Source organism: Pelobates fuscus, chromosome 11 (genome assembly GCF_036172605.1).
Source record: "Pelobates fuscus isolate aPelFus1 chromosome 11, aPelFus1.pri, whole genome shotgun sequence".
Taxonomy (NCBI): Eukaryota; Metazoa; Chordata; class Amphibia; order Anura; family Pelobatidae; genus Pelobates; species Pelobates fuscus.
Window position 1 is genome coordinate 93218331 of NC_086327.1, and position 15105 is coordinate 93233435.

General features: G+C 42.2%; 1 protein-coding gene across 1 annotated transcript in view; it reads left to right on the forward strand.

Moving 5' to 3' along the window:
- The window catches only part of CHD5 (chromodomain helicase DNA binding protein 5), a 224360-nt gene that overhangs the window by 63666 nt on the left and 145589 nt on the right, over positions 1 to 15105 (forward strand). Inside the window, exon 3 of the mRNA XM_063436199.1 lies at positions 12232 to 12411. Within this exon, the coding sequence (XP_063292269.1) occupies positions 12232 to 12411 (180 nt within the window). The remainder of the gene's footprint in view (positions 1 to 12231; positions 12412 to 15105) is intronic.

Genomic DNA, 15105 nt, shown 5'->3' on the forward strand with positions numbered 1-15105 from the left:
GGTAGGATTCTTCCTCCAGGGGACTTCCTCCAGGGGACTTCCTCCAGGGGCCCGACGAGGGCCACCGTTGCCGGCAAGTTTTGTGCCGAAATTTGCTTAGATTTGCCTGTTTCTAAGGTTAGGCTGCAGGAGCTGGTCTCGCATGCGACCAGCCGGCTCGGCGGTCCGGCCCCGCCCCCTTTTTCTCCTTTTTTAATAAACCCCTTTGAACAATGTATTAGTTGGAGCCTATTTTCTGTAGTATTAGTTGCATTAATTAGTCATTTTCTTAAATTTGCTGTCAGCTGTTTAGTAGATATTTCTCTAACTTGCTATCTGCTAAACATCTCCTGTATTTGGTATTCTTAAATATGGCATTCACTTTCAAATTAGGGAGTTATCTATTAAGCAGCTGAAAGATCAAAATTTAAAAAAGCTGTTTTTATTAATTTTGATCTTTCAACAGTTTATTAGAGAACTCCCTAATTTTCTATTATTGAGTGGGATGGCCATTTTAAGGATACCAAATAAGGGAGCTTTCTGTGCCTGAATTGTGGATCCTATCAATATGGCCATTCCACCTTTAATTTATCAAATTAGGGAACTTTTGTGTTTAGTAGATAGTTCCCCAATTTGGTATCCTTCAAAATGGCAAATTTTTGAAGGGTGCCAATTAGGAACTATCTACTAACAGCTGAAAGACCAAAATTAAGAAAAAGGCTTTGTGTCCATATGGGACATAATCGGCTAATACCACACATGTTGCCTATTAAGATAATGGGATGCACTTAGCAGTCTACAACATCCAGCCTGTGATATAATGAAAAATCCAGCAAAAACGACATTATTTTATTTTTATTTTTTTTACCTCATGATATCGGCTCATCGAGCCAGGCTTCATATAATTTAATAACTAGATCATGAATTACAATTAGTTTTAACTTGGTAATATTCTCTAACTTATAGAGATGGATACTGCTTTAATTAATATACTGTATTATTTGCATGCTGAAATCTTTAAAGAGTTTGCACAAAAAAAATGTTTTTTTGTGTGTGCAAAAAACGCCCCCTCATACCAGAAAAATACTTCCTTATCATAGCTCAGCCACTGACAGTACTGAATGGTCTGAACTACGAAACAAGTGCTGTGAACTCCAGAGCTCAAAGCCTAAACCTGAAATAAAACTGTTTACCTTAATCCTGTGTTTAACTCCTACTAAAAACTAAAAACCTCATGTATCCTAATGGTAAATATCACCCAACTCTAGCACTAAAATCAATAATTCTAAAACCCCAGTATCCAAATACTAAAGTTACAATAATGCAAATCCTAAACAGGGTTGGGTAGCAGGGGCACCTTAAACTTTTGTGCCTATAGGCTCCTGACATGTAAATGCGGCTCTGGCCACAGCAGGCCTGATTTAAGCCTTGGAGTAAATGTGAATGGAGAGCGTCCATTTATGTTCCGTATAGAGAATGTGTTTTAAATCTAGAACCTCTAAAATTGTTTTAATAAGTTTATTACGCATTTGGCTGAGAGAATGCCCTTTGCGTCTGGAGGCTGTTCTTGGCACTAGCTGTCAGCTAGTTTGTCTCCTTGTAATTTGGGTATTTAACCTTGGCTCTCTTAGTTTTAACATTACAGTGTAATATCACAAACAGCATATTCACTTTGTTTCACATTACCATGTCTGAGAGTAAGATCCTGTACAGATAATTGTGTTTTCATGTGCAAATACTACTTAATACTGATGATTTAAATGGATACGGAAGTGGCTCTAGATTCTGTAAGGCCTTGGCCAAAACTTAAACACAAGACCCCATTGTCCCCATCATTACAAAGCTCCATCTCTAATCAAATTGCCATGATCTCCACAAAAAAATAACCCCTATATACATAAGCCCCTCCTAAACACCAAATCATATTATCCTGGTCCAATAACGACTACATCTCCATCCCCATAAAGGCTCATCGACGCCAGCCCCGTAATACCTGTATAACCCCATCTTCAACCACACTACCTCATCTCCACCCTGAATCAACTGCAAAAGCCCCTCTAAACCCCTATACTTACCCGCAATAGTCACATAACCACTGTCCCCAGAGTGCCCACTTGCACTTGTATCCCAATTGCATAAATTCCAGGAAAGTAATGCTGTCATCGACTCATCGGCTACTCCTGATCGCATCAACCCCAGCCCCATAGTATTGTCTTTCCCCAGTGGCCCTATATATTTCTATCTAAATCTACTTTGCACTGATGAGCTATGTAGTAACTTTAATGTAATCCAAGTAGTCTACCACCACTATTGCTGATGTGCAAAAGTCTGGGAAATTGCATAGCCTGTATTTAGCTTGGGACTTAGCAAGCCTCAACCAGTGTTCAGCACCTGCTGCATCAGACAAAGTATCATTGTTGTACACACTATGAATTGTGGAATGAGGACTCCTGTGCAGGGACTCAAAGATGGAGGAGTCCGTTACCCACAGCTGTGCCAATGCATCAATCCAGAGCCATTCTGGGCGGCAGAGGCAAACGTAAGCAATTTTATTAAAAGCAGGGGATGTCTGCATGGGTGCGACCATACTGCAAGACCCCAGAATGCACAGGGCCTTGGGCATTTGTTTGTCTGGCCTTACACTGGCACGGTATCTACATGGCTAGCATCGCTAAATTATCTATGCTTCCTGGTCTGAATTATTGAGCATGGTGTGAAGTCTGTTCAGCAACAGAAATGGTTGAAGAAAATAAATGTTTCACTAATGCGGTTTGTGTTGCGTAGTGTTTAGTATTTATAAATATTATTGTATTTTTTTTTTGTTAAATCCTGTATTGGCACTGGTCCAATGGCAATTCAATCTCAAAACAATTAGCTCATTATTTCTTTGAAATATAGTAAGCATTGTGTATAAATTGTGGTTACAGGATACCAAAATTTATTCATTTAATATAAATGTTTTTTTTTTCTTTTTAAATTATTGTGTAACCTAGAAAGCTGCAGAAGGTACGACTTTCTTTTTTCTTTTTTGTTTGAGACTATATGGTATCCCTTATAGCACAATATTTCAGACAATGGTTAAAGCAACCTGATGCTATTTTTAGGAATGAAACTTCGTAAAATGTCATGAGAATGTAAAAAGTCTGTACGTGGGCATATTGCTTATCTATACAGAACATGAAGTTGCATACCTTCAAACTGCCCCTATTTATGAGGTACAATCTCTATTTTGGTCGTAAACCATCCCTGCCCTTGAACACCCCCCCATTCACACCCCTAAAATTAGTGTCCCTCTTTCTCCATTTGAAATTGTGGGATGTATGCAGTTGTAGCAAGTATATGATGTGCAAACAGTGCCTCTAGCGTGCACAGCTTACTGTGTCTAGACACCCCACTGCTGTTACACCACCCTGGCTGTATTCTAAGCTTCTTGTAGTGTTGGAAGGGTCATATTATAGTTCCTCTAAAAATGGAGTCTTGCATGGGAAAGTTGTTAGAGCAAAGGGGAAAGTAAGTGGAGTGTTGTAGGCTTTTTACATGACTTTGCAGTCAGATGATTCCGAAAGTGGGCCGTAAACTGTTGAAGTTAAAGGAACACTATAGGGTCAGGAACACAAAAAAACTATTTAGCCCTCTTGCCCACCTTGTCCCCCTTAAAGCTAGTAAGAGCTGACCTCATTTCCAACAGCTTTTCTCTAAAAAGGTAGTGTTTACATGAAAATGCCTGCAGGGAATGATTATACTCACCAGAACAAATACAATAAGCTGTAGTTGTTCTGGTGACTATGGTGTCCCCTTAAGCTAGCATTGCTTAAAAGTGAACAACAAGTACATGAAGTGAGCAGTTTTCCCACCATGCATTTCTGCATTTTCATTCAGTGTTGCACTTGTTATTGTGGCAGTCTAGTAAAATGTCTCACTGGACGAACTTGCTGATTTACATAGGTAAACCAACCCAAGTCGCCAGAAACTTGACTTATCTCCGCTGATACAATCGTATTGCCAAGTTGCTGAAAGCTTGGCTCCGCTCAGCCAAGCTAAACCCCATTTTGCTGGGGTATAAGGGAAAGGTGCAGTGAGGGGCACCGCGTAGAACATATAGTATGGTATTCTTTGTGTCAATATCTCCTAAATGATTTAAAGGAATACTATGGACCCCTGAATAACTTTTACTTGGTGAAACGCTTTATGTGTGAAGAGTGTATCCTATATGTATATATATTTTTTTACTTCATTAGACATTGGCAATTTGATGAATTAACCTTGTTGCGCCCCCTACCTGTCAGATAACATGTCCTGTTCCTTGCTGGTTGTTTAGCTCAGTGGACCTAAACTCAAGAGACCGCAATTGCCCAGAGCACCTGCCTTGCAAAGACTTAGCATTGATTTGCATTGGGAAGTCTGTAATTGGACAGCCACAGAAAGTCTGGGCTGGATTAGAAGGATAGGACATGCTAAGGATACAGACAAGAGAACTGCAGCTGTTGAAAGCTGTGTGTCAGATATACCCCTAATGAAAAATGCATGCAGGATTTTATTGGGATGTATCTACTAAACAGTGATTTTTATTTATATATATTTATTTTTGTTTGGTCATTGTAGGCAGTGGAGTGTCCCTTTTAATCCGTATTTCACTACTGAAAGCCAGCTCATTGGTTGATCATCCTTGGATTTATATACTCTAAATGTGGATTTTCTAGAAAATATATTGGTTCTTCTTTCTCTTTTTCTTTCCTCAATCTACAATAATGAAATAGTGTAACACATTTCTTTGGTATGGGTTTTCTTTTTTAAAACTTGGAATTTTGCCCAGGCCAATGTTTAAATAAATGTGTCAAAATATAAAAAGACATATTCCTTGGGTGAAAGACTTAGACAATGTTTGAAATATTAAAGTTGGCATGGATCCCGGACTGTTGCTATAGTAACCACAATCCAGCTTTTTATAAAAAAAAAAAAATTGCATGCAATCATTTGCTGATTCCTATTCACTTGTATGCTACTCCAAAGAAAACTGTTACCAATAGCAGATGTGGTCCCACCTTTTAGGGGCAGTCTAAAACCAAAACAGGCTAGTATGATGCAGCAACCCAAATGATACACATCTAGACACCATGACCAGAACGTGCCCTTTATTTTATCATCTATCAAATATATAGTTGTATAATGAAAACTATTTATTTTGACAAATAGACTAAATCAGTTTAACCTTCTATAACCCTCTGTGGTTTTATTTCCAAATATCTTTAATTAAAAAAAAAAAAACAATAAAATAAAAAGATAATAAAACATGAAACACGGACATTACAATAGCAATAGATGTAGCAATTTATAATGTTAACATATGTTGACATAAATATAATGGAATCATTAACCAGGTATAAAATTGTAGAATAACCTGGTGCGCAAAATGAGCGGGGGCGCAGGAGGTACGCAAACACGCGTTTTACTGCTACTGGAGGGGACGCACCAAGAGGGGGGTGCCGTGTACCGAATGGGTCAGAGGCAGCACGACCCTTGACTATAGATGACAGGGTCGATGACTTAGTAGATTAACCCCTTAGGGACCAAACTTCTGGAATAAAAGGGAATCATGACGTGTCACACATGTCATGTGTCCTTAATGGGTTAAATAAACTTAACAGTTGCGAATACCCTTAACAACCCACAGGGGTAGAGAGTAGACAGGCAGAACATACTACCGATAGAAGCGCGCGGCTCCCGTAGGAGTGCGCTCTACCAGGCTTGAAACAAATACATCTCCAATATCAGGGGAGGCCAGCTACCCGAAGGCCGCCCCACACGGGCTGTCACACACAGGCAACTCATACACATTCCACAACTGACAAACGCAAAACACCACCATGTGGGTGACGGAGGAATTGTACTGCTGCAGACAGACAGACAACTAGACTTCTGTTCCACGGGGACACCAGATCCACACGGAAATTCCCTTTACTTTGACGAGCCGGACCAAAATAAAGCAACGGCATGCACGAATACGAAATGGATACCAAGGCCCCGAGGCTTGCCGGTCTAGAGTAGCACAGGCAAAATCGCAAATCCGCTTGCAGACAGGTGTACATAAAGAGATGCAATTTACTGGCACTGACGGTTATGACGTTGGCTAGCACTAAGAGTTAGAAGCATGTACACTGGAGGGGTGAGGGAGGTGGGGGGGGGGGGGGTCGTCCCCACCACTGATAACACTCTCCAGACCAACTCGCCCTACAGCAGGTTACATCATTGTGGCCACTAGCAGAGGAAAAAAGAGGGCGTGGACTATTACTTTGGGTTTTCCTATAATGATACCCTCAAATTTAGAAAGATTGCCCAAAGAATGTTATAATGTGTCCACTGTGATGTCAAACAGGATGGAGTAGAGAGGATAGCCCTGTTCTACACCTCTTTCTAAAGGTTAAGGAACGGACCTAGAAACATTTATTAATAAACCTTTATTAAAGGAATTGTTGGAGGTTTTAAAGGCATATGACATGTGCTGTTGTTGTGAGCTAAGAATTGACGAGAGAAACATTTGGAGGCATTTAGCAAAACGTTTTGTAGGGATTTCTTAGGTTTTTTTTTTGGAAGAGAGATTGGTCATTGTGAGGGGTCTTTCCCAGGTCTTGGAAAGAGGAGGAGAATTATCTTGTCTGTATTGATAGAACTTATTGGTGAACTAATATATGTGTGTGTGTGTGTGTGTGTGTTTATGTATATATGTATGCATAGGGTAGCAAGAGTAGGGGCAATTTTAAAAGTGAATACATATTTCCCTGCTGTGTAATGGAGCTTTTTAAAAGGTATTTTTGCTGGTCTGTAAGCCTTGATAAAATTATTATTTTTAATATAATTTTTTAACAAAAGTAAAAAATATCCTAACACATCCTTGTTTTTTTGTTTGTTGTTTTGTGCAGGTTGCACCTTGTTATATTGTTACTGTATGTGTAATGGCATTAGGTACTGCTCATTTAGGATGCAATTTATGAGGAGATGGTTTATTTACGTTTCCCCCGCACCACCCAATTCCCCCCCCACACCACTCAATTGATAAAGTATTTTGGTTTTATTCTGCTTGTTTGTTCTTTTTGCAAGTTAATTTTTTTAAATTTAGTAAGCCGAAAAATGTCAACAACGTTCTCTCATGCAAGCTGTATATATGATCACAGTCATCTGTTTTCAACGTATTTTGTTCCCCAAAATATGATTTTTATTGTAAATGCATGGCAGAATCGGCATGACATACATATTAGAAATAAGTAGGAAAAACAGGTAAATTAAAACAATAATGTTCATAGTGTGAATGACATGTTGGACATTCAACATTTTCATGAGAAAGAAAACATATAAAAGTTTAGAAAGAAAAAGAAGGCAAATCAAACTGTCCAGTCTGTTTTGTTAGTAATGTGCACTCTGTGTGGTCACCACTGTGCCCCAACAGGCATTCAAGGTTTATAACGATGTCCTGTCATAATGGAGGAGATTCTAGTGCATTATGTAAGGAGCAAAGATACAATTCGGTGAGTTATTCCACGAATCTCATAGGGCCAAGGTAGGGCAGAGCGAACAACCAATGGAATGGATTGTGAGATCCAATAACCTGTGCAGCCTCATGAAATGTAGGGAACTGGGAGACTGGACTAGGAATAACTAAATAATGCTGAACAAAAGTAAACTAACTGCGGGCCTGTCGCACCACCCCACAACCCTTCCACTTTAGTCAAGGATGTACCTGGATTTAAAAAAACAAAAACAAAACAGGGATACCTTGCTAATTTTATTAAATTTTTTTGACATTCTTTATTTTTGCGTGCTTAGTAAGACACATATTGTAAAGACATTTTAACACAAATAGACACGATAAGATACTTCAGAATTGCAGTGGAAAACGTTGCTGGATAATACAGCTATACAATTTCTAACAAGCTAACAGGATTGTGTTTTAGAAATTCAGAAGGTGAGGCAAGAAATTAAGAATGGGAGTTGGAGTTTTATCAATTATGTTGAATTTGTATTTCCAGTATTTTATATTCTTGGCTTTATGAAAATATTTTGTTTCCCCTCATTACCGCTTTAGAATAAGTGTCCAAGAATGATTGAGGATTTTTCATATCCAAGTTATGCCTTTCACACACTTGTTCCATATAATTTCTAACTGCAAATTTTCTTTTTCACATTTTTTTAAGTGAACTTTTTTTAAATAAATTTGTAAAAAAAAATATCAAAGGGAAAGGATCCAAAATAAAAAGAAGGGGGGTTTATGGTGTTGCTGAGAAATACGACTGAACATTAAGTGCATGTTGCCAGAAGTAGCACTGGAGTATGTTCTGAGTCAACAATGTTGTGGATGGTGGAGTGAGTTGGGAGGACTGGCTAGGAATACATGTAATCCTTTTTGGAACCGTGTAACAATCACTATTGGACAGTGAGGTTGAGAGTTTGGAAGAAAAATGTCAAAGTTGAAGTGAAATCCTTTATAATACCTCGTGTGTATATATTAATAGGTTGGTGTATGACTTTGTTAAACTAATTTAGAAAAAAAACAAAAAAAACTTTGAGTTGTTTTGATATTAGGCGCTGGTCTGATTCCCCACATGTATGCAATGTGAACAGTCACAACTTATAAATACCGTACTCCTGAGAGATTCAGACAAAATTGCAAGAACCGTCAGTTAAAGAGACAATAGGCTTGCTTGCAATGTTAGATTTCATTGAAAAAAACAGATTAAATATCCATAAGTAAATACCCGTAGAAAATATCCTAACACCATATAAATCAAAACAAGTGGAAACAGAAAAAAATAAAAAAAATATTTAAAAAATGTTTGTGTTTTTCTAAGAGATGCTGAGGAAGTGCAAATTGGAAGCACCCAGTAATCTAAAATGTCTATGTATGCTGTAGCATGAAAATGTCCCTTCACTGGAATAAGGGGTCCGAACCCTGAAACCTATTCCCAGACCATTATCACCTAGCTTTACAGTAGGCACTATACATCTTCATTTCCTGTAGGTTAGATTCTCCAGGCATCTGCCACATCCAGATTCTTCTGTCACACTGCTAGAAAGTGAAGTGGGATTCGTGACTCCAGAGAATACGTTTCCACTGCTCCAGAACCCAGTGGTGGCGTGCTTCACACCACTCCAGTTAATGCCTTACGTTAGGCATGTTGACGTGAGCCTGGTGTACGGCTGCTTGCACATGGAATCCGATTTCATGAAGCTCCCAATACAAAGTTCCTGTGCTGCTTTTGCTTTTGCTTTTAGTGAGTGGTGAAACAGATGCTAGGTGATTTTAATGCACTCTGTGCTTCAACCCTCCGCTTTCCCTGAGTATGTGTTGTCTACTACTATATGCCTGGTCTGTTGCTCCTAGATGCCTTCACTTTACAATTATAGCACATACAGTTGGCCAATCCAGAAGGGCAGAAATTGTGCAAACTGACTTGTGGCAAAGGGAACATTCTGTCCTGTCAATCAGCTGTAGTGTTAGCTTTTGTTTTATTTTAGGCCTTAAAGGGAAAATATTGTATATATAAAAATATATATACATATATATATACGCCAAAAAGGTTATGGTGGGGAAATGTATTTTTGATAAGTCTGTGGATAGTTAATACAATGTTAAACAAAAATATGCACACCAGTCACTTTCTTTTCCCACAGAAATCACAAATCTACAGTGATGTTACTACCCCAAAGGATTCTGGGTGTCTTATGCAAATTAGATTCTTCATGAAAGGCATTCAATGAGAAGCATCAGTGAGAAGCATTGAATCCAATACTTCTCTGTGAGAAGCACTGATTCAAGTCCTCATGCAATGCATGAAGACGTATTACATCAAAAACCAAGTCTGACTTTGTTCTCACTCTAGAGGCACCATCTGGCTGTCAGTGTAATAGCATCTAGAGGTGTGATTACCCCTCAAATGAAAACATATCTCCAGAACAGCAATGTTTCACATGGAGGGAGCAAGACACCAGGGGTACTGCACACAGACAACTTCATTGAGATGTAGTGTTTTGGGTGCCTACAGTCAGGGCCGGCACCAGAAATTTTTGGGCCCCTAACAGTACAAATGGTCTGCCTCCCCGTCCAGCGACGTTATAGCACACTTTTCATGTGCTATAAACACAGAAGTGTCCTCTAGTGGCTATCTAGACAGCCACTAGAGGAAGAGTTGACTCTGCAAGGTAAATATTGCAGTTTATGAAAATTGCAATAATTACACTTGCAGGGTTAAGGGTAGTGGGAGTTGGCACCCAGACCACTCCAATGGGCAGAAGTGGTCTGGGTACCTGGAGTATCCCTTTAAGGAGGATTAATGTAACATGTTCAGTGTGACATGGTTGAAGTGTGAATCAGTGAGTGTGACCGCATTTGGTGCTCGTGTGGCATGGTTTGAGTAGGGAGTGTGACAAGACGAGGGGAGTGTGACACGATTGAGGGGTTACTATGACACGGTGAGTGTGGCAGAGCGAGGGGGGTTGAGTGTGACAGGATTGGATGTATTAAAGTGATAGAGTGAGTGTGGCAACGTTGTTGGAGGGGAGTGTGTTACAGGATTAGCAGGGATAGATGTGAGTGTGGCATGGTAAAGGGGATGACTTTGTGTGGGGATGAGGGTGACAGTGAATGGGGGGAGGTGTGGGTGGCAGTGAGTGGGGGAAGGGGAGGGTGGCATTGAGTGGGGGAGAGGAGGTTGGAAGTGAATGGGGAGGGTGACAGTGATGGGGGGGTGGTAGTGATTGAAGGGAGGGGAGGGTGTCAGTGAGTGGAGGGAGGGGAGGGTGGCAGTGAGTGGAGGGAGGGGAGGGTGGCATTGAGTGGGGGAGAGGAGGTTGGAAGTGAATGGGGAGGGTGGCAGTGAGTGAAGGGAGGGGAGGGTGGCAGTGATTGAAGGGAGGGGAGGGTGGCAGTGAGTGGAGGGAGGGGAGGGTGGCAGTGAGTGGAGGGAGGGGAGGGTGGCAGTGAGTGGAGGGAGGTGAGGGTGGCAGTGATGGGAGGGAGGTGAGGTTGGCAGTGAGTGGGGGAAGGGGAGGGTGGCATTGAGTGGGGGAGAGGAGGTTGGAAGTGAATGGGGAGGGTGACAGTGATGGGGGGGTGGTAGTGATTGAAGGGAGGGGAGGGTGTCAGTGAGTGGAGGGAGGGGAGGGTGGCAGTGAGTGGAGGGAGGGGAGGGTGGCATTGAGTGGGGGAGAGGAGGTTGGAAGTGAATGGGGAGGGTGGCAGTGAGTGAAGGGAGGGGAGGGTGGCAGTGATTGAAGGGAGGGGAGGGTGGCAGTGAGTGGAGGGAGGGGAGGGTGGCAGTGAGTGGAGGGAGGGGAGGGTGGCAGTGAGTGGAGGGAGGTGAGGGTGGCAGTGATGGGAGGGAGGTGAGGTTGGCAGTGAGTGGGGGAGGGGAGGGTGGCAGTGAATATGGAAGGGGAGGGTGGCAGTGAATAGGGAAGGGGAGGGTGGCAGTGAATGGGGAGGGGAGGGTGGCAGTTAGTGGGGGGAGGGTGGCAGTGAGCCATTAACTTACCTCTTGAGTGAAGTCCCGACTCCCTGTCCCTGGTGATCCAGTGGTCTCTTCTTTCCTGCACCCTGGTGGTCCGGTGGCACTGGCCCTTGCGCTCCTGTCTGCAGCTGCGCCTCCACGGGTGCAGAGGTGCAGTCAGACCATGTGGAGATTGTCTTGCGAGCTCCGACATTTGAAGTCTCAGAGCATTGCCACGATAATCCGCAGCAACACTCTGATTGGCTGAGCTCGCTGACGATCATGGTCTGCAGCTCTGTACCCATGGAGGCGGAGCTGCAGACAGGAGTCACAGAGATTTGTAAACTGCAGTGCACGGTGACTGCTCTCTCCTGGCAGCACACTTACAGGGGGGCCCAGCATCCAGAGGCACAGAGGCTAAGCCACTGCCCCCCACCCCCCTACTGTCAGTCCCGCCCAAAAAATCTTTCATCTCGAGTCCCGGCCCGCTCTAGCAATTTGGCTGCAGGCCGGGTCCCCCAGGACCGCCAGGCCCATGACAATTGTCACGGTTGTCATGCCCTGATGGCGGCCCTGCCTACAGTATCTCTATAAACAAATTTAAATAGATAGAAAAATAAAAAATAACTGAAGTTTTATGGTGGAAAATGAAAACTGGAAATATTAAATGTTTGATGTACTTATTAATTAATTGTTTATCAGAGCTGCGTAGTATGCTGCCGGTTTTTAAATGGGAGTAATAATAATAATTAACAAAGTCAATTTATGTGTACAGGGAAGTGAAGAGGAGCTATCCGAAAATGAAGAGGACATGGAAGACAAAACAGAAAGTGAAGGAAGTGACTATGCTCCAAATAAAAAGAAGAAGAAAAAACTTAAGGAAAAGAAAGAAAAAAAAACTAAGCGGAAAAAGAAAGATGAAGAAGATGACGATAATGATGAAGGATGTATGAAGGTAATGGAATTGTTTAAAATTTGATTGGCATGAAATTATTAAAGTTATGTTACTTTTATTATTTTTCAAGATCTGACTGTTTTATGTTTTGTTTGGTTTTTTTTTTCTTCAAAATTACTCCAGTTTAAAAAATATTGTTCAGTTATGGCTCTTAAAGAGATACTTTAAAGTTACAAAATACAAATCTGTGTTCCAGACGCTATAGTCTTCCTGTCCCTATTTAGATTTAGTGCCCCCTTAACATTTGCAAAGTATAAAACAAATTGCTGGTACTAGGGTGCTGGTCCAATGTTCTTCAAAGAGGAGCATTGGGGACTGTAGGTGTCTATCAAAATCTTGTCATAGAGAATCTTTGAAGAATCATTGATTTTCTATGACAAGCAGTGAACGACACTGTGTGTGTATGATGGAGTATGAGAGCCAGTAAGTAACAGTCCCCAATTCAGAGGGATCCCCGATTCAGAGAACTTGGAGGTGTGGCTTTTAGCCATGCTTTTAAACCTTCAAACTAATAAAATAGGACAATGGGGAAAATATTTAAGTCATAGCTTGTTCGCGGCGAACGCGGCAGGCGAACATATGCGATGGTCGGTCCGCCCCCTATTCGTCATGGAGGTGAGAGGGTCTGGGAGGGAGGGTCTGCTGCTGATTGGCTGGAATGTGTGTGGCGAACAGTTCGGGACATCACTAATCATCTATAGTTATGGCACCTTACAGTGCATGTGCAAAGATTATCTATACAGGATTGCATGCTCTTGTGGGATCCTTAAAATACCCCATTTTGTACTCTTGTACAAGAGTACAATAGTAACGACTGCTTCTGGTAGATGACGTTGCCAGAAGCCGCAGAAGTATTGTGGCAATAAGATGATGGTGCCAAGAAGGGACAACTTCAGCATACTGTATCTGTTGAATTGCTAGGCCTTTAGTATTCGTCACACAAATGGACATAAGGAGGTAGAGTCTAATGGGCCCTGGAGGGAGGGGTCTCTCTAAAAGTTGCTCTTGCAGTGTCCAATGTCCATTAGAGAGTCTTTGTTAGAAAGAGTCCCCTCCAGGCCCCATTAGAGACTACAATATAAAAATATAACATAGCTCTCTGATACACAGCCCAAGTTGACTTCACTCACCTTACCTTAATTACTATGGCTGGCAGGTATCAGACTCAGGTGGCTGGCGGAAATTTAGGTGTGCAAAACAGACAAGGCCGGTGCAAGCATTTTTGACTACTAGCTGTAATTATGCATCTTTCACCTCTTTAGCCTAGAGCAGTGGTTCCCAACCTTTTTTCATTTCTGTCCCCCTTGACTATTTCTATAAATTGTACCCCTCATAATAACAATATGTTTGCATTAATTATAGAGGCAGGAATTTCAAATTTGTAGATTTCTCTCTGCCTCACCTCCCATTTTTCTCAGATCAAGGCTCTCTCTGCTTCTCTTCTGCCCAAGGTTGTACCTGCTTCTCTTCTGCCCCAGGCTGTACCTGCTACTCTTCTGCCCCAGGCTGTACCTGCTTCTCTTCTGCCCCAGGCTGTACCTGCTTCTCTTCTGCCCCAGGCTGTACCTGCTTCTCTTCTGCCCCAGGCTGTACCTGCTTCTCTTCTGCCCCAGGCTGTACCTGCTTCTCTTCTGCCCCAGGCTGTACCTGCTTCTCTTCTGCCCCAGGCTGTACCTGCTTCTCTTCTGCCCCAGGCTGTACCTGCTTCTCTTCTGCCCCAGGCTGTACCTGCTTCTCTTCTGCCCCAGGCTGTACCTGCTTCTCTTCTGCCCCAGGCTGTACCTGCGTATCTTCTGTCCTGGGCTCTCCCTGCATCTCTTCTGTCCCGGGCTCTCCCTGCGTCTCTTCTGTCCCGGGCTCTCCCTAGTTCTCTTCTGCCCCGGGCTCTCCCTAGTTCTCTTCTGCCCCGGGCTCTCCCTAGTTCTCCTCTTCCCCAGGCTCCCTCAGCATTTCCAGGCTCCTTCTGCTTCTCATCTGCCCCAGGCATATTATATTTTACATTATATAGTATACAGTGCAGATACAAACACACGGACACACATGCTAATACGCACACAGATACACACACCTACACATGCAGAAACAAACAAACAAACAAACAAACAAACAAACACTGACACACATGCAGATACAAAGACACACAGATACAAACACTGACGCACAGATAAACAGACATACAGATACACACCCTGACATACATACAGATGCAGACACTCACATATACAGACACAGATACAAACACTGCCACAGATGCACTTATACACAGATGCAAACATTGACACACATGCAGATATGCAGGCACACAGATATAAACACTGCCACACATACAGACACACAGATACAAACACCTCCATACATGCAGATGCACAGACACAGAGAAGCAAACACTGCCACACATGCAGATACACAGAAGCAAACACTGGCACACATATATATACAGATACACAGAAGCAAACACCAACACACATCTAGATACACAGATATACACACTGACACACATACAGATACAGACACAAAGGTATAAACACTGCCACACATGCAGATGCACAGACACACAGATATAAACACTGCCACACATGCAGATGCACAGACACACATATATAAACACTGCACACATGCAGATGCACAGACACACATATACAAACACCGCCACACATGCACCTCCACACATGCAGATGCACAGACACAGAGAAG